The sequence below is a fragment of the Aptenodytes forsteri genome, unplaced genomic scaffold (assembly GCF_000699145.1).
Source record: "Aptenodytes forsteri isolate BGI_AS27 unplaced genomic scaffold, ASM69914v1 Scaffold166, whole genome shotgun sequence".
Lineage (NCBI taxonomy): Eukaryota > Metazoa > Chordata > Aves > Sphenisciformes > Spheniscidae > Aptenodytes > Aptenodytes forsteri.
In genome coordinates, this window is record NW_008796110.1 from 6,042,370 (window position 1) to 6,061,650 (window position 19,281).

The 19,281-nt window shown below is 47.2% G+C and overlaps 2 protein-coding genes across 2 annotated transcripts; one reads left to right on the plus strand and one right to left on the minus strand.

Moving 5' to 3' along the window:
- The first annotated feature begins 10,720 nt into the window (after nucleotides 1-10,720).
- Nucleotides 10,721-13,103, plus strand: ANKRD7 (ankyrin repeat domain 7). The gene is made up of 5 exons (XM_019474040.1): nucleotides 10,721-10,959; nucleotides 11,516-11,630; nucleotides 11,876-12,049; nucleotides 12,136-12,242; nucleotides 13,013-13,103. Exons 1-5 carry the CDS (start codon nucleotides 10,721-10,723, stop codon nucleotides 13,101-13,103), a joined length of 726 nt encoding a protein of 241 aa, XP_019329585.1.
- Nucleotides 13,104-14,560: 1,457 nt separating this feature from the next.
- LOC109279696 lies at nucleotides 14,561-16,390 on the minus strand (the record flags this gene model as incomplete). The annotated part of the gene is given in 2 exon segments (XM_019474041.1): nucleotides 14,561-15,853; nucleotides 16,382-16,390. Coding segments are annotated over 2 exon segments (1,302 nt in total), but the record flags the coding sequence as incomplete, so codon positions are not given.
- Between the last annotated feature and the right edge of the window lie 2,891 nt (nucleotides 16,391-19,281).

The following is a 19,281-nucleotide window of genomic DNA, read 5'->3' on the forward strand; positions in this document are numbered from 1 at the left end:
CCAGGGAAGTGGTGGAGTCCCCATCCCTGGAGGTATTTAAAAGACGTGTAGATGCGGCACTTAGGGACATGGTTTAGTGGGCATGGTGGTGTTGGGTTGACGGTTGGACTCGATGATCTTAGAGGTCTTTTCCAACCTTAATGATTCTATGATTCTATGATTCAGAAAACAAACGAATGCACAATATACAAACAAAAATCTCCAGTGGGAACTGGAGGAACTCAGCTACCTAGCTAGCGTTCCTATTGCTAGGGTGGGACACGACTAAGGCAAAGCCTCTTGCAGACAAAGTCCTGAATGAGGCAGACCAACTCTCCCTAGAGGACAGTGACAATAACGGTGACATTCTTTTTACTGTCGTCAAGCCTAGAGACATATTACTGAGATCAAGTAGGATCAAGCCTGAGGGTAGGAAAGTAAAATGTGTCACATTTCTCTGAAAAGATTATTGTTTCTTTTAAAAAAGAAAAAGAAAAAGAAATAACATATCCATAACTTCTTTCCTTGGGAACAAACACGAGCAGCCTGGTGAAGAGGCTGACAATAACCATCAGATCCCTGGGAACAGCACCAGGATTCACTACTGACCCAGTCTCTGTCACACATAGCTGCTAGGTGCGGAGGAGAGCCTTTTGACATGTGGTATTACTCTGAGATGGTTATGTTATCTGTGACAAACAAGGCACTTCAACTATCTTTCTCTGGTTTTTATGTAAGAAAAAATACTTCTTTCTCTCACCCTTTCTCCCCACTTGGAACAAGGAGAAAAATCATTCTTTTCTGGATTTGATCCTTGCCGAATTAGAATTAATTATTACAACACTGAATTTGTTTTTTTGTTTGGGTTTTTTTGTTTGTTTTCTGTATAAACAAAAAAGGAGGGGAGATTTTTCCCAAGTAGTCTACAACCACAATTCCCATAAAAACAAACACGGTTTCTATTCCAAAGCTAAATATACATTTTGAATACCCTATCAATTGTATTTTATATACATACTTACTCAACTATATATGTGCATATGTATTATGTATATAAAGAAAGCCACAAATAGTGCAAGGTGTATACAATAGACCACTGTAATTTGAAATGTATAGCAACAGGCAAGGAAAGCTCCAGTCTTTGTAACGAAGAAGAAAATGATTGATTTGTGATCGCTCACTTAAAAATCTTGCTAGTAGAAATTAACCAGACAAAAAAGTATATACGTGGCATAACAGTGGTACCCAGAGACGGAACAAAGAAATGCACCCAGTTATTTCACATCATTTATAAAATATTTTCTTAGACAATTAATATTTTCATTACCAAAAGTAATCCTTTCATTAGCTCATGTAAAATTCATACTCTGCATTTTCTGTCTTTCATTAACATAACATAATTAAGAATTATCTGCAAATACAGTAATCAATGTTTTTAAAAACCTCATGCTGAAAAATAAATTTAGCCTACACTTCCCAGTTTGTATACTATATGAGTGATTCTTTTCTTATCTGCCTTTTAATTACATTGATAAAATGTAATGGCCAATTGCAATCCTGCAATTTCGGGAAGTGGTGCACTATCTTTCTTAGACACCTTAGTATTCATTGCTTACTTACCTCTTACTCTAGTTACTGAAAAGATAGTTGTTCTTCCAATAATTACTGGTAGGCCAATAAAATTATAAATGTCCATTTTTCCTCTAGTTATGGGTTAGACTTGTAGAGGGAAAAAACCTAAATTATTATAATTGTACAATAGCAGTAGAACACTCAAGGGCTTTTGCAGTGAGCTCTGTACAGACATAGCAAGCCAGTTTGCTATTTAAATATGAGATGAGAAACAAGTGGTTACAATAACCGAAAAGATGGGGAAAGGTGGTTAACAAAGAGCTAACTGCATTCAGCACCTTATTCGATACCAAAAAACCCAAACACAAATAAAACAGAGTAACTCTCTAGCTCTGAGAATACCAAATACAGCCAGCTGAGCACCAGCCACAGAAGAAGGGTTATTTTACCATTTCTAGCTACTCATTTTAATTTGTTATAAAAAAGCCACACTTCAAGAGAAGAATTTGCCACTTCTTTATATCACTCCTACAGGTATGTGACAGTTTTTCAGCTTCTCTCAGATACTTAAAGGACCATTCTCACAGTCAATGGCAATGAATGAAGGCTGAGGCTTAAACCAAAACAAGGTTTAATGGTTAAATGAGTCTTCTACTTTCATTCCATGAGTTTATAATTTTAAACTAAGCAGCCCGAAAATTATTTATAAGAGAAGATTATTTTAAGAGTATTGTAAACCAATTTCCTTGGACAGAAGAAGAAACTGAAGTTGAATTGCAAAACCCCCAAAAAATCTAATTATACGCATAGAGGCTTTGACACAACAGAATAATGCTTTAGTGGGACAGGAAAACTTCCAAACATAAGGTAGAGGTAAAAGAACATCATTCCTTAACCACATCACACCACTTAAAGATAAGAAAGGGCTCTGCCCCCAGCTTGGCACACTATGTAACCATGTCCTGCAGTAAATAAAATAGGGCAGATGATCTGGAGCAGGCAATTTGGCTTACTTACTGGGACTATTTCTGTGTGTAAATATGTAACATTTATGTATGTTGGGCTCATTATGTATTAGCACACTAAGTCTTTGACTTATGAAAAATTTAGTATCTCAATAATAAAATACACATGCAAGATATCTTTGCTATTGGTGTTCTTTTTCCTTCTTTCTTTGCTAGCCTTCTTAAAATTCAGCTTAAGTTCCTGTCTTGCAGTTTTCAGAAATGAAACGCCTGTCCCAAGAAGGAGCATGGAAAAGACATGAATTCTTTACATTGTGCAGCATTTGGGCTATGACTATTCACCCCCTCCTGGATTCAGCTGGAGTGGTGAAGGACTTTTCCACTTCCAGCTGTTGGTTACTGGCCCTCTGTCAGAATTACCATCCCACAGCTGTGTGTAAGCAGAGACTAATTTTGCAAACAGCAGCCAATATCCCCACCTAAAGCTATTACCAGGAGCCTGTGGATTGTTTTGCTGAGTACTTCCTCAACTGCTTCAGGCAGAATCCAGTCGATCACTTTTAAAAGTGAAAGCCCATCAGGGAATGCTTACATGTACCACAGAGGTGAAAGGCAACCTCTTTCCTTCTAAGTGGAAGGCAACAGCAAGCAGCTGGAGGCAAGATCACCCTAAATCACCACAGATGCTTGCTAAACAAACATCTATCAACTAGACATCTGGAAACTGTGTAGTAATTGGGCAGTAGCCATCTGTGAAGTTTCCACAGAGGAAAGCAAATTAGCATGTTTCACACATGGGAGAGATGAGCCACTAGAGCTCAGTGGGGAAACAGCTCTGTAGACACACATCAAATGAGGTGGGATTAAGGGTCTGTCCTCATGGCATCCTGGTGAACAGGGTGAAGATACTGCTAAACAAGCTCACTTGCTTATGGGAGCAAATCTAGCTACGGCAACATAATCTGGTTATGCTAAGAAAGCCATCCTACCATGGAATACAGATCTACCTTAGTTCCCCATTTCCAGTGCAATGCTACTTTGAGCTGCGATTTCAATATTGCCTTTGACTGGACTGTATTCCGCACAGTGTTTCTGTATCTTGGGAAATAATGCCTCTCTTGGAGCAAAGAAAAATGCATTGTCAAAAAAGCCTGCTTACAAAAGGTACGCATTGCATAGTACTCTTCAGGCATTATAACCTACTGGAAAGTATTTGGCCATTTCAGTGCTGTTCTGCAAGACTGCTCCTGAAGATTGCCCAAGTAAAGCTGTTTAGATAAAGGACCACTCCAAGGTCACTTTTTGGGACATCAGGACATGCCTGAAAGACTCCATGAATAGCTACACTTTAGGTCATGTCTACTCCTGTGTGCAACATCTATCCCAAAGCACCTGGGACATACCTGCTATGGCCTTTTGGCACATACCACCCACGCCAAAGCTTGCTAATGGTTGCTTTAGGACTCAGTACCTCAGCAGTAACATGGATGGATATTATTCTTATCATACTTGCAAACTGATGGGATCATAGCATCCTTCAGATGTTAGGTGACCAACAGCAGGCCTCTAATTTCTGGATATGAAAAGACACTTTTCATAGCCTCACACCAGGAGCTAGAACAAGCCATCAATAAAGACAAACTCATTTCCAAGACATAGCCTGCTTCAAAAGTGGGTGGAAGCTCAGGAGGGTGGCCACATACAATCCCTACAGATCTGCAGGACTGTAGTTCAGTGAGGGAAATTCCTCTAAAGCAATTTGACATCAGTGTCCTGGAGCTGGTTTAACTACCTGCATCCCCAACACAACTTCTGCATTTCGGAGATACACCATACCTAATTGTGCCGATGGAACAAACATTCCCATCAAAATATGACTTTTCATTTCAGAGGTCCCACAATGTAACCTTTCAGGATTCATCCCCAAATCAGCAACAAGGCGTCCATAGGATCACATAATATTTGCTTAAATAACTCAAAACTCCATTAAGCTTCAGAAAAGCACCGATTTTGAGCATTCCTCTGGTTTTACTTGTCAGTGGATACTTCCCCCAGTCTGACCATGCCAGGAAAAGCTAGTCTCCTGGCCCTTCGTCATAGCAGTACAGTCAGCAGTGTGGAATAGTTGCACCTTGCTGCTTGATGGAGGAGTCCTACAGCACAGACAATTTTGTACGCCTAGAAAGTGCAATTATATCAGAGGCAAACAGTACACCAATATGTTGCTGCCACTAGATGGCAAAAAGCGCACATGGAAAGCAGCAACACGTTTCTGAGAGGACAACTACTAGTCTCTTCACTCAGGGGAGTTCATTCCTTCCTTGGGAGGCACAGGCAGGAAGGCAACAAGGCAGCACAAAAGCCCTGTCCAAGCATGCACTGTGCCTTTGGAAAAGCTGCATTAGGTCCCAACGCTGCCTAATTAGCCACCTCCCTCTGCATTGAGTTGTGTTGTAAAGCTAGCTACCAAAAAAAAATTTTAAAAACTAAAATTAAAAAAGGCTGCAGCTGGAGCCCTCACAGCGGGCAAGGGGAAGCTTTGAGGACAGGGCTCAAGAGAGTTCAGGAGTCTGGCTGCAAGAGCCTGTCAAGCTCTGGGGAAAGCACAAAAGAAGGGGGCAGGGGGAAATCCTTAGCCATTCGGAAGGATTTACTCCGCAAGACTCCTTGTTGTCTTGTGGAGTAATTACAGGACACACCACGTGATGTGGACAGAGACTTAACTAACACAAAATCACCTTACCCACCCTAGGCCTGGGGACAGACTGCACTGTGGTGGTCACCTGGGAAAACACTGGCACCAAACACTGACTACCACAGTGATGGTATTATAAGATTTGTTTCCCAAACATACTGGGGAACAAATTCCCCAACCTATCTCCCCCATCTATACAGCACCATCTCCTTTGAACACTAGGCTGGGCAGTGATTCCTACTGCCATTGCATCTCTGCGAACACAAAATGAGCTGTCCTTGGGGGCTGAATGACTGTAAGGCTCACAAGTTACATGTCAGCGAGGACTTGTTCTATACATCCCAGCAGGTGTGCTACAAAGGACCATGTTACTGGTAAGCTTCATTTCGTCTGGCAGTGCTACAGACAGAGCATATTCATCCTCTTTTTGTACCTACTAACTTTCTTCACAACAAAATGCCCTTTCCATACTTCTTGGGTTTAACAGTCTTTGCAACACCTTGCAAAGCACAATGACACAAGAAAAAGCAGACTAAAGAGGCCCCACTCCCAGCTGTGCTAGAGCAACAGGCATGTCAAAGGAAAGACAGCTTACCTGAATCTAGTTGCTGATTAATACATTTTTGTCCTCCACAGCACTCAAGGACTAAATCACACCTTCCTTGTGCTGACCCCTGTACCAACACAAAAGCTCAGTCCTGAGCTTCCCACTGTGTGGCTGAGGAGGAAGAATGACTGGCACAGGAGCTGCTGGAGGTGGCAGCCCCTTATAGCATCCCTTCACAAACACCAGCTGTATCATAACCCTTGACTGTCAATTAGGGAACTGTTCTAGTCCCTTGCTATTTTCTCTGCTCATAGCTGTACTGATCCGCTTAGTTAGACTCGTTCAGCGTGACATTATTTCACATGCCTCTGCATTTTCATACTTTGGTGCCTTCTGTATCCTACTGTGCATTTGAACACCTGGGAGTAGAGAGGGTTGGTCATGTTCCAGGTCTGGCCAGGTAGCAGTAGGAGCAGCCAACTACTGAGGTCCACCTAACCAGTCCCCATCTCTTCAAACAAAAGGAGATACGTAAGTATTACAACTTCGACAAACCACTCTGGACATATGCACTAAAGCACACATGTAGAGAAACATGAAAACACCACACTGTCTTCTTCCCCTCTTCACAGGGAATAGTTTGGATTAAAGAAAACATTCTTAATGAGAGAAGAATGATCAGGAAGGCAAGAAGGAAGATGAGAGAGACGCTCTCCTCCCTCACAGCACAGGGGACTGGGAAGGCGACGAGCTGTCCTGGCTCTGCTCCCACGACCTCATTCCCTGCAGATATGCCAGTTTCCCAAGGAAGGGATACTGCCAGGGGAAAGCTGGACAGTATCAAAAGTGACTGCAGAGCTCTGGGAGCAGTAGTCAAGGGCATGAGGGCCCAGGTAGTGTTCTCCTCAATCCTGCTGCTGAGGACAAGCCAATAACTGGCTGCGGAACTGGTGTTGGTGACAGTGTTTTGGGTTCTGTAACCGTGGGACCCTGTCTGCAGATCAGCGTCTGCTTGAGAGAGATGAGATACACCTCACCAAGCAGGGCAAAGCTATTTTCACCAATAGGATGGCTGACCTCATAAGGAAGGCTTTAAACTAAGAATGATGAGGGAGGGAGAGAGTAAACAGCAGTCCTGTGGGGGAGTGATGGACAGGTTCACTAAGCAAAGGGCATGGGGTGATGTGACAGGAAGAGATGAAAAAATCAACAAAATGGGGCTTAAGCAAGGACACCTCCAGTGCTGCATGTAAGCAAGGAAGTACCTGCAAGGCACCATTATGGAGAAATACCCTAAACCCTCTCCAGGAATTCAACATACTGGGGTGCCTCTCTGAAGTGCCTGTATGCTAATGCACGCAGTCTGGGGGGAATAAACATGATGAGTTAGAGATCTGTGTGCTGTTGCAGGGCTATGGTCTTGTTGGGATCACAGAAACACAGTGGGATGGCTCCCATGACTGGAGTGTTGCAATAGAGGGATGCAGGTTCTTTAGGAAGGACAGGATGGGTAGGCGAGGAGGGGAAGCTGCCCTTTATGGGAGAGAGCAGCTGGAGTGCATAGAGCTCTGCCTGGGCATGGATGAGGAGCCAACTGAGAGCTTATGGGTTAGGATTAGAGAGAGGACTGGTAAGGTGACATTATAATGGCTGTCTGCTATAGGCCACCTGACCAGGAAGAGCAATCAAATCAGGCCCTCTACAGGCAGACAGGAGCAGCCTCACATTCGCAGGCCCTGGTCCTCATGGGGGGCTTCAACCACCCCGATATCTGTTGCAGGGACAACACAGCAAGACATAAGCAATCTGGGAGGTTCCTGGAGTGCATTGATGATAACTTCCTCCTCCAAGTGATAGAGCAGCCAACAAGGAGAGGTGCTCTGCTGGATCTCATACTCCTTAAGAACAAGGGGCTCATTGAGGATGTGAAAATCAAAGGCAGCTTTGGCTGCAGTGACCACGAGATGGTGGACTTCAGGATCCTGAGGAAACAGGGGAGAGTGAAAAGCAAGCTCACAACCCCAGGCTTCGGGAGAGCAGACTTTGGCCTCTTCAAAGATCTGCTTGGAAGAGTCCCATGGGATAAGGCCCTGGAGGGAAGAGGGCCCCAAGAAAGCTGGTTAATAATCAAGGATCACTTCCACCAAGCTCAAGAGAGTTCCATCCCAACAAGCAGGAAGTCAGGCAAAAACGCCAAGAGGCCTGCATGGATGGCTTGAACAAGGAGCTCCTTGTTCAAACACAAAAAGGAAGCATACAGAGGGTGGAATCAAGGATGGGTAACCTGGGAGGAATACAGAAACATTGTCCGAGCATCCAGGGATGAAGTTAAGAAAGCTAAAGCCCAAATGGAATTCAATCAGGCCAGGGATGTCCAGGACAACAAGAAGGACTTCTTTAAGCATGTAGGTGACAAAAGGAAGACCAGAGAAAATGTGGGCCTATTGCTTAACAAGATGGGCACCTGGTTACACAGGACATGGAAAAGGCAGAAGTACTGAATGCCTTCTTTGCCTCCGTCTTTACTAGCAAGGCCAGCCTTCAGGACTCCCAGGTCCCAGAGACCAGGGGAAAATCTGGAGCAAGGAAGATGTACTCTTGGTGGAAGAGGATCAGGTCAGGGAATACTTAAGCAAACCGGACATACGTAAGTCCACGGGCCCTGATGGGATGCCCTCATAAGTGCTGAGGGAGCTGGCTGATGTCATTGTGAAGCCACTCTTGATAATCTCGTCACTGCGACTGGCAGAAGTGCCCAAAGACTGGAGGAAAAAAACGGTCACTCCTATCTTCAAGAAGGGCAAGAAAGTGGACCCAGGGAACTACAGGCTGATCAGCCTCACCTCCATCCCTGGGAAGGTGATGGAGCAGCTAATCCTGGAAACCATTTCCAGGCACATGACAGACAACAAAATCATCAGTAGTAGTCAGAATGGCTTCAACAAGGGGAAGTCATGTTTGACCAACTTGATAAACTTCTACAACGAAAAGACTGGCCTGGTAGACAAGGGGAGAGCAGTAGATATTGTCTACCTGGACTTCAGTAAGGTCTTTGACACTGTCACCAATAAGATCCTCATAGACAAGGTGTTCATGCGTACACAGGCTGGATGAGCAGACAGCAGGGTGGACTGAAAACTGAACAGCCAGGCCCAGAGGGTGGTGATCAGCGGTGCAAAGTCTAGTTGGAGGACAGTGGCTAGCAGTCAATGGGGTCAATACTGGGTCCAGTTCTATTCAAAATCTTCATTAATAATCTGGATGATGGGGCAGAGTTGTACCCTCAGCAAGTTTGCTGATGACACAAAACTGGGAGGAGTGGCTGATACGCAGAGGGTTGTGCTGCCATCCAGAGGGACCTCAACAGGCTGGAGAAATGGGCTGACAAGAACCTCATGCAATTCAACAAGGGACAGTGCACCTGAGAAGGAACAATCGCAGGCACCAGTACCTGCTGGGGGCCACCCACCTGGAAGGCAGCTTTGCAGAAAAGGACCTAGGGGTCCTGATGGACACTAAGTTGACCATGAGCCAGCAATGTGTTTTTGTGGCAAAGAAGGAATATGGTATCCTGGGCTGCCTTAGACAAAGTATTGCCAGCAAGTCAGGGGAAGTGATACTTCCACTCTACTGAGCACTGGTGAGGGGAGTATTGTGTCCAGTTCTGGGCTCCTCAGTACAAGAGAGATGTGGACACACTGGAGAAAGTCCAACAAAGGACCACTAAGTTGATTAAGGGACTAGAACATCCCACATGAGGAAAGGCTGAGAGAGCTGGGATCATTCAGCCTGGAGAAGAGAAAGCTCAGGGGGAATCTCATCAATGTATATAAATACCTGAAGGGAGAGTCCAAAGCTCTTTTCAGTGGTGCACAGTGAAAGGACAAGAGGCGATGGGCACAAACTGAAACACAGGACGTTCCCTCTGAACATCAGGAAACACATTTTTACTGTGAGGGTGACAGAGCACCGGCACAGGTTGCATAGGGAGACTGTGGAGTCTCCATGCTTGGAGATATTCAAAAGCCGGCTGGACACAGTCCTGGACAACTGGCTCTAGGTGACCCTGCTCAAGCAGAGGACTTGGACCAGAGGACCTTAGCCATTCTGTGATTCTGTGCAGGGGGTGAGCAGCAGCCACCAGCACAGCGAGATGGGGCCCTTGATTTTCACCACACTGCAGGAAGTTCAGGCCACCTTTTTTGTTGGAGGAAAGCACATCGTGCTGGAGCTCCAGCATGGCAGGCTTGGAGCGATCAGTGGACATCTATAGAGAGCTCCCACGGCCCCTGACCGCCCGAGCTGGGCTCTGACCCCACCTCGAGCTTCATTTCAGGGATGCATGTCCTGAGGCCCCCTGGCCATGCACTGAGGGGAAAACCAGTAGCGAGTGAGGCAAGAGCTGCTCCAGCATCTGCTGTAGCCTTCGGCCAGGCTGGAGCAGCCCAGGCCCCAGCCCCAGGGCACCCTGTCATGGGGGCAGAGCCCCCTCTACCCAGTGCCCCTGGGAGCCCTCACAAGCCCTGTGCCATGCTCCTGGCCGCCCCACTGGGCCGCCCTCACACCTGCCCAGCTGGTCTCTGTAAGCAGGCACCCGCACCCGCACGGCCCGCACGGCGGCGTCACCCCGCCCTCTGTGACGCCCCCTTGTGACGCCTCCGAGCGTGCTCGCCGCCATTGTTGCGCAGGCACAGAGCAGGTGCTCAGTGCTGACGCCACCGCTGTGGGAGCGGCAGCACGTCCCGGGTTGGGAGTGTCGGTGTGTCCCAGCCCCCTCCTTGGGGGCTCCAGGCGGCGGCCACCGCTCGGGTAGAGCTTGCCTCCCTTGTGCCTCTCCTCCTCCTCATCCTCGCCCTCACCCTTGTCCTTGTCCTTGCCTGGGGCCTGGAACAGTCTGCCGAGTGCCTCCTGCTGCTGGTCGCTCCCAGCAGGCTGCTGCATGTGTGCAGCATGTACCGCAGCATGCGCCGCAGCATGTGGAGGGTCATGGGACTCTTCAGCAAGAAGCGGCAGCAGTCACCCTCCGGCAGCACTTCTGGGCAGTCCTGCGCTGCCACCAGCACCACCAGTGCCTATGAACTCCAGGAGAAGGACCTAGGCAGACTGCACCGCGCGGCGGCCCACGGCAACCTGGCCTGGCTGAGGCGGTGGCACTGGTGGCTGAAGAGAGTCAGCATCAACAGGCGAGACAAGGAGAAGCGGTGAGGGGCTGTGGGCCACTGAGGGACACCTTGGCTGCTTCTGGCGGGCGTTGCTGCAGGAGGCTCTGAGCCAAGCTCCACTAGTCCTCGGCAGCCCTCTCTCAAGCACAAGGAGTGTGTTACGACGCATAGCCTACTGATCCAGCAGGAGCATCAGCATGGCGCGACCAACTCTCCTGGTAGCTTTTGGGTGCCATGCTTCTGCCCCTAAGGCTTTGTGCAGGATCACATTCAAGCTAATCGCTTGAAAAGTGAGATTTGCCCTGTCAGCTGGGAAAGTGAACTCTAGAGCTTTCCATTGCTTGTAGCTGCCAGGTCTGCTCGCGTGCTGTTGGGAGCACATGCCGCTGACCTGCCGCTTTGCTGTGGTCTCCTTGCAGGCTGTTTTTGCAGCTGCTCAGGCATCACCAGTTCTCTTCTGCCCTGTGGGTGATCAGTGCAGGATTGCAGCAGCAGCAAGCGGGAGGAGCAGAGTCTGGGCAGGGTCCCCAGGGCTGGGTGGCGACACAGTTTTGGTTCTTTTGTTGTCTGTTAAGCTCATATGCTTAATTTTTAGGACACCTCTGCATCTTGCTTGTGCGAACGGCCATGCAGATGTCGTTAGCTTTCTAGTACAAGAGAACTGCCAGCTGAACCTCACTGACAATTTCAAGAGATCGCCACTGATGAAGGTATGTGGAACATGTAATGCTCTTGTAAGTGGGGCTTATCGACTGTGCATTAAATGAGAGGTGTCTGGCAGGATTCTTTACACAGACGTGTGTAGAAACATGCATGTGGTAATCAGCGTGGAATAGGTATAGATTAGCTAATCTTTGAAGATGCTCTTCTTTCCCAGCGTTCAGAAGCTGGGAGAGTTGTGACAGAGTGAAACGTAGAAGTTGGAAGTCTTTCCTTTTTTGTATGTTGTTCCCAGGCAGTACAGTGCCAGCAAGAAAAATGTGTGGCTATTCTGCTAGAGCATGGTGCTGACCCGAATCTGGCAGATGCTGACGGCAACACTGCCCTTCACCTGGCTGTCCTATCTCCTAATACAGCTGTAGCGGGTCTGTTACTTGAGCATAATGCCAATATTGATGCTCAGAACCAGGTAACCTAGGCATTTGGGTAAAGCTGCTCTTTCAAAACAGCACTGAACTTGTCTGTTTTTCTAACTGGGATTATTTATCCCTTCAGGAGGGATATACCCCCCTTAATCTTGCTGTCTCCAAACACCACAAGGAGATGGTAGAGTTTCTTCAAAAAAAAGGGGCTGACGGACATGCTCAAGATCAGCGTGAAAGGTGAGGGGTTTGTCAAAACAGCACACAGGTCTCCTTAGTCGTCTGCAAGAGTGATTGATGAGAGGCATGGGAATGAGCTTTGAAAAAGAAGAAGGATCACATGGAAGGAGTCCCCTTGTAAAAGCACGTCTGCGCTTGGCTGCTCTCATACCTCAACTGCTCTCATACTTTCTGCACCGAGGACTGCAAGAAAGCGTTGTCTGTGGTGCCCCCTCCCCACACAGACCCAGACCCAGACCCAGACCCAGCAGGAACCTTGCCATTAGCTCAGCAGCACCACTGCTCTGCAGGAGAGGGTTTTTTAAGTGGAGGCATAGTTGGTGCATAAACGTTGTCAATGGAAGCGTTAGGAGAAAGGGAGGCAACATTGTCTGAGTGACAAGGGGCATAAAGTGAAACACGAGGGGTTCCAACTGCATGTAAGGAGAAAACTTCTCGGCATGAGGACAATCAAGCAGTCGAACAGCTTGCCCCAGGAGTTTGTGCAGCCTCCATCCGTGGGGACTGTGAAGAGCAGAGTGGAAGGATCCCTGAGCAGCGTGGTCTGACCTCGTAGCTGAGTCTGCTTTGGGGAGGCGGTTGGCCTTGAGACTTCCTGAGGTCCCTTCCAACCTGAATTCTCCCAACACTTGTGTGTATTTGGCTTTGCTTTCACTGTGCTTGTAGGAAAGGGGGAAAGAATTGTTTTGGGAGCAAGTAGGGATTAAAATGATGACAATGTGGTGCCTGCAGAAGCGGATATATTTCATATCACCTTTTGGATGCTTTAGGACTGCTCTTATGGTTGCCACATTTGCAGAGGATATGAATGCAATCCAACTTCTTCTTTGGCATGGTGCTGATAGTCTTATAGGGATATGAATGCAATCCAACTTCTTTGGCATGGTGCTGATAGTCTTATAAAGATAACTCTGGCTTCATGGCTGTGGATTATGCTCGCATGTCTAGACATGTTGGGTAAATGGTTTACATTGTCGTTAGAGGGGCTGAGTTGTCAGTGTCTGGGCTGATTTATGAACCTTTTTGGTAACAGCACCAAGGTTTAACGATAAGTTGAGACCTTTGTTGAAGCCGGGCTCAGTGATGTCTTCTGATACATCTCCTTCTCATGTCAAGAGTGGATGTGGAAATTGAGGAGAACTTCCACCCACAATGCTCTCTTAGAATTCCCGCATGCGTAGCTAAGTTCTGTGCAACCCTACTGCCCAGGAACTACCCGCCTTTTGTTTCAGTGGGGATCTGCCTGTGCACAGCTTTGCACCGTGGGCATTCCTCCTTGAAGGTGGTTATGTATGCTTAAAAGCTAGGCTTAAGAAAATAGCCCTTTTTCCTCATGGTGGCAGCCATCTGAAAGCACTACATTATCCCGAGGAGCATGCCTTGTCTTGCCCATAAACATCTGCCCAAAACCACTTGTCACTGAACGCTGACTTCATTTCTTCTCCCCCTGCCCCATTCTGTTAGCCTGTATCGATGGGAAGCTGGAGAGAAGGGCACCTGGGTAAACTCTGACTTCTAAACAGCTTTATGAATAAAGCATGTTTGATGGGCATTACTCTAGGAAAAAAAGATCTTCATTCCTTACTCCAGTGTTCTGGCACAGCATAAATGTTGCACTAATGCAGCAAACATGCAAATGTTGCACTAATGCACTGTTTTTCATAGAAGCCTTGGTCTGAGCGAGTGCTTTTCTGCTGTTGCTGCAGGGGTGTTTAAGCTTCAGTTAAAAAGCAAACCTGAAAGGGGTCTCTCTCAGGAGCCCAAATTTACTCTCTCTCAATGTTGTTAGAATCATAGAATAGTTTGGGTTGGAAGGGACCTCTAAAGGTCATCTAGCCCAACCTCCCTGCCACAGGCAGGGACATCTTCAACTAGAGCAGGTTCCTCAGAGCCCCGTCCAACCTGACCCTGAATGCTTCCAGGGATGGGGCATCCACCACCTCTCTGTGCCACCACCTGTGCCAGTGTTTCACCACCCTTAGCGTAAAACATTTCTTCCTTAGATCTAGTCTAAATCTACCCCCCTTTAGTTTAAAGCCATTCCCCCTTGTCCTGTTGCAACAGGCCCTGCTAAAAAGTTTGTCCCGATCTTTTTTATAAGCCCCCTTTAAGTACTGATAGGCTGCAATAAGGTCTCCCTGAAGCCGCCTCTTCTCTAGGCTGAACAACCCCAACTCTCTCAGCCTTTCTTCATAGGAGAGGTGTTCCATCCCCCTGATCATTTTTGTGGCCCTCTTCTGGACCCGCTCCAACCGGTCCGTGTCTTTCTTATGCTGAGGGCTCTAGAGCTGGACACAGTACTCCAGGTGGGGTCTCAGCAGAGCAGAGTAGAGGGGCAGAATCACCTCCCTCGACCTGCTGGCCACGCTTCTTTTGATGTAGCCCAGGATACGATTGGCCTTCTGGGCTGTGAGCACACGTTGCTGGCTCATGTCCAGCTTTTCATCCCCCAGTACCCCCAAGTCCTTCTCGGCAGGGCTGCTCTCAATCCCTTCATCCCCCAGCCTGTATTGATACTGGGGGTTGCCCCAACCCAGGTGCAGGACCTTGCACTTGGCCTTGTTAAACCTCATGAGGATCACACAAGCCCACTTCTCCAGCTTGTCCACCTCCCTCTGGATGGCATCCCATCTCTCAGGCGTGTCGACCACACCACTCAGCTTGGTGTCATCTGCAAACTTGCTGAGGGTGCACTTGATCCCACTGTCTTTGTCATCGATGAAGATATTAAACAGTACCAGTCCCAATACGGACCCCTGCAGGATGCCACTCGTCACCAGTCTCCATCTGGACATTGAGCCGTTGACCACTACTCTCTGGATGTGACCATCTAACCAATTCCTCACCCACTGGACAGTCCACCCATCAAATCTATACCTCTCCAGTTCAGAGAGAAGGATGTTGTGGGGGACCGTGTCAAAGGCCTTACAGAGGTCCAGACAGACGACATCTGTAGCCCTTCCCGTGTCCACTGATGTAGTCACTCCATCATAGAAGGCCATTAGGTTAGTCAGGCAGGACTTGCCCTTGGCGAAGCCATGCTGGCTGTCTCGAATCCCCTCCCTGTCCTCCATGTGCCTTAGCATAGCTTCCAGGAGGATCTGTTCCATGATCTTCCTAGGCACAGAGGTGAGACTGACTGGCCTGTAGTTCCCTGGCTCTTCCTTTTTTCCCTTTTTAAAAATGGGGGTTATGTTTCCCCTTTTCCAGTCAGTGGGAACTTCACCGGACTGCCACAACTTCTCAAATACAATGGATAGTGGCTTAGCAATTTCATCCGCCAGTTCCTTCAGGACCCACGGATGGATCTCATCGGGTCCCATGGGCTTGTGCACCTTCAGGTTCCTTAGATGGTCTTGAACCTGCTGTTCTCCCACAGTGGGCGGCTCTTCATTCTCCCAGTCCCCGCCTTTGCCTTCTGTGGCTTGGGCAGTGAGGCTCGAGCACTTGCCGGTGAAGACCGAGGCAAAAAAGTCATTGAGTACCTCTGCCTTCTCCGTGTCCTGGGTAATCAGGTCTCCCATTTCATTCCGGAGAGGGCCCACATTTTCCCTCGTCTTCCTTTTATCCCTTAATTACCTATAGAATCTTTTCTTGTTGCCCTTGACGTCCTGTCATTCTCTCTAGAATAGAATACCTGTTCAATGTAAACACATGCAGTGCTCAGAATGCAACCCCAGTCTTTTTTGGCCTCTTGATCATACTTAGGAGCTGTCTAAACTCTCAGGTCAAAGATTTCTGAAGTCCTTCCAAGTCAGGACTGTGTTTGAGGAGTCCATAGGCTGGCTTGACGTGAATAGTTGCAGCATTAATGTAGCATCCTGCGGATGTAGCACCCTTGCAGTTAGATGTGAATCTGCCAGAGGGCTTGTTAATTTTTGTAGTGCTCCCTGTGAAGAGGTTGTTTATCAGTTTAGATTGTAGCCAGCAGTACTGAAGTGCTTCACAGATACCAATATGCATCTAGAGAAGGAACATGCCTGCAGTGAATATTTCATCATGTAATAGTAGTGCAAGAGTAAGGAGTGTGGGGAGGTGTGTTACCGTTTCTCAGTTGGCAACGAAAATGGAGAGGCTTGGTAAGGAATGGCTGTTGCTGTCCTAGTCAAGCGTGTATGTAAAGATGTGGTTGTTCTTACCAACTCCATTTCCTCTCTTTCTGTATATAACTTTAGTAAGCTACTGGCGGAAAACATGGACAGTGAAAACACGGAAGAATCTTCTGCAGGTGGTGCAGCAGACAAGGCAGTTCTCAGCAGCTCCTGCCCTGTGAGGACTGCTGACTTTGCATGCGCTGCACTTGCTCAGGACAGAGGAGGTAGGATCCTTAACTGTGGAAGAGCTGATGAGGAAAATCACTGTGGCCTGTAGTAGAACTGTTCCTTGTCTTTTGGTGCTGGGTTTGGATGATGGGAAAAAGCAGAGTGCGATAAACACTCACAGTGTGCTGCTTCTTACCTCCTTTGTAGGTGCCCTGCCAGCGGAAGGAGCAGAGCAAGAGGAAGATGCTGAATCTCCCAGGGATTTCGAGGTACCTTCTGTTGAGGGATGCAGTGGGGTCCCCCTTGGTTTGCTTGCTTTTGGGCTTATTTACCTCTGGGCTCATTGACCTCTTCTGCTGCTCCCGCCACACATTTGTAACTGGGGGCCCTTGAAATACTTGTGCTCTAGGCCAGCTGTTCATTTAGGACTGGGACAAAGGCAGGTCAAGCTAATGACCTGGGTCTCACAGTCACTGGCCTTTGAGTTTCATTACTAGTATTGTATAGAAGCAGTGAAGCTTCCCCCTGCTTCCCCCTGGCAGCATGGAGGTGCTCAGCTGAGAAAGATGGAGAGAGGTCATCAGTTTTGCAGGTGCCTGCTGGTGGCGAGCAACATTTCTTATCTTTTAATTCACTCTGAAGACTGACCTAATTATGTAACCTAAGAAGTAAAAGCACACCTCATATTCTCATGTTCTTACTGAATTCTTTGTGCTCACGTAACACCATTTCTTTAGGACTGGGTCACACAGCTGCAGCAGAAGCTTGCCGATGCTCTTAAAAAGCAATCCATGTCAGAAGCTTCACTGGAAGTTACTATGCATTACCACAGTGACCTGGAGGAAGACAAGCTGCGCTTGCAAAAGGAACTGGACAGGGTTGAAGCTGAGGTATGGAAAGCCTGTCACTATAGGAATAAACCTGTGGGTGGCTGTTCCTTCCTGTACATTGTGAAAAAGGACAAAATGGTATTCTGGGAGCCAGTAGTAGAGAGATCTAAGGAAGTTAACAATGATCCCTGGTCATAATTCATGAAGCCAGTGAAACATTCAGCTACGTGGCCTTCTCTTCCAGAGTGCAAGATAGTGTTACTTCAGTCATCATAAAGCCGACTGGTTTCTTTTGCAAGTAAGAGACAATCTTGCTCCTCAACCCCACAGCAGAAGCTCCTGTTCAGGCTCTGGGGTAGTATTGCAGCAATGTCCTTTCTCTTCCCCTCTTCCTCCCCTCCCTTGGTGATAAACACAGCTGGCCCTTTGGGGAGCTCCTCGCAAGCTGGAGGGGCAAGGCATTGCGTTGGGAGCAGCCTTCTGGTGGCTAGGTACGAACAGAGCAGTTTGTTCTCTCTCGAAACTCACCTCTGCTCTGAGGCACTATTTCCCTTTTCAGGATATTGCACTCTTTCTTTATATTCTTCTGTTTGTATACAACATATGTTCCTTATTTGTAGCTTGCTAAATATGTGTGAAGGTCGTTGTCTTTGTTTTGGGTGCACAGTGTGTAAAACAATGTGAACCTTCTTCATGGTTGAAGGAACTTTTAAAGAGTTGTTAGGGTTTGGGCTTTTTTTAATAGTACAGGTGTCAGAACCATGTGGATTGAACTAAGCAAGAAGCAGAGCTTGTTTGTAGGTGGGGTGTTTGCACTGTATATGCAAAGCAGCATCTCAGCATCTTTTTTCCCCCGTTCTTTGGCCCTGCTGTAATTTGCCATCCTTAAGCGGCCTTCTTGCAAGTGAATTGTAAGCTACTTTCCAAGGCAGGGACCTACAAAAACTGAAGTATAGAGGCCTCGGAGTTCTGAAATAGAAATCACCTTAAATCTCCTTATGAGGGAGTTGTGAAGTCACTTTAGGAGAAGGATGAACTTCTTAATTCATATTTTCAATGGAGGAGCAAACAAGTGGACACAAATGAGTGTCGTGAGTCACTGAAAGGGTGGGAGGGGCAGTGTCGGTGCTCAGAACCGTGCTGTAGGAAACCAGTGTGGGGATGGGAGAGGCCAGTATAAAAGACGATGAAGTAACACAGTTTGCGTTCATTTGCTAGTAGAAGTGAAGGTTTGAATGTACTTGAAATGACTACAGTTCTTTGAGTAGAGCGTATGTGCAGATATATGCAGTACTTGAATTCTTCAGCAGCAGTTGACTCCTCTATATAAAAGCTCCCTGACTACTGTGGATTCTTACTGTGATTTTACAGTTGCGGGAGCTGGAAGAACAGCATCTTCAGTCTGAGCATTGTGTTCATGACTTGAAGGCTGCCTTGGATAATAAGGAAAGAGAAGTAATAGCTTCTTCTCAGAAGCTGCAGGACCTCCTGTTGGCATCTTCTGGGACTAATACTACTATAAAACAACTGGAAGAGCACGTGCAACGGTAAGAGAATAACACAGTGAAGCAAGGTGCCTGTCACTTTCTGGGATTGTGTGAAAACAACAGGATAGCCTTGTTGCATCACAGCAAGTTGTTAACACGATTTTGAAGGATGCTTTTGTTTTGGATTACGTTACTTCACGCTGTTCTTTCAGAATTGGTGCTCTGGTGGATTTCCGTAATAAGACCTGTATTTCTTTTTAAGCCTTGAAATTGAAAATGCCAGATTGGAAGCCACAGTCCAGCAACAAAGCAATAGGATTGAAGCCCTTCAGAGAGACCTGCAAGCCTCTGCCTCGGTAAGCTGATCAGAAACTTCCCTTTTTGTGAGCCCCTGAGCCTAGTTACCTCTTTCTGTGGGGAAATTTTAAGATGAGGTTTACCGGGGGCGCCTTGGGGAACT

What these genes read in the sequence shown, in the direction of transcription:
- ANKRD7 (XM_019474040.1), top strand. Translation starts at nt 10,721, where the DNA reads ATGCGCCGCAGCATGTGGAGGGTCATGGGACTCTTCAGCAAGAAGCGG. An exon ending in AGAGATCGCCACTGATGAAG is followed by an intron (nt 11,631 to 11,875) that starts GTATGTGGAACA and finishes TGTTGTTCCCAG; the next exon opens with GCAGTACAGTGCCAGCAAGA. An exon ending in GCTCAAGATCAGCGTGAAAG is followed by an intron (nt 12,243 to 13,012) that starts GTGAGGGGTTTG and finishes TGGATGCTTTAG; the next exon opens with GACTGCTCTTATGGTTGCCA.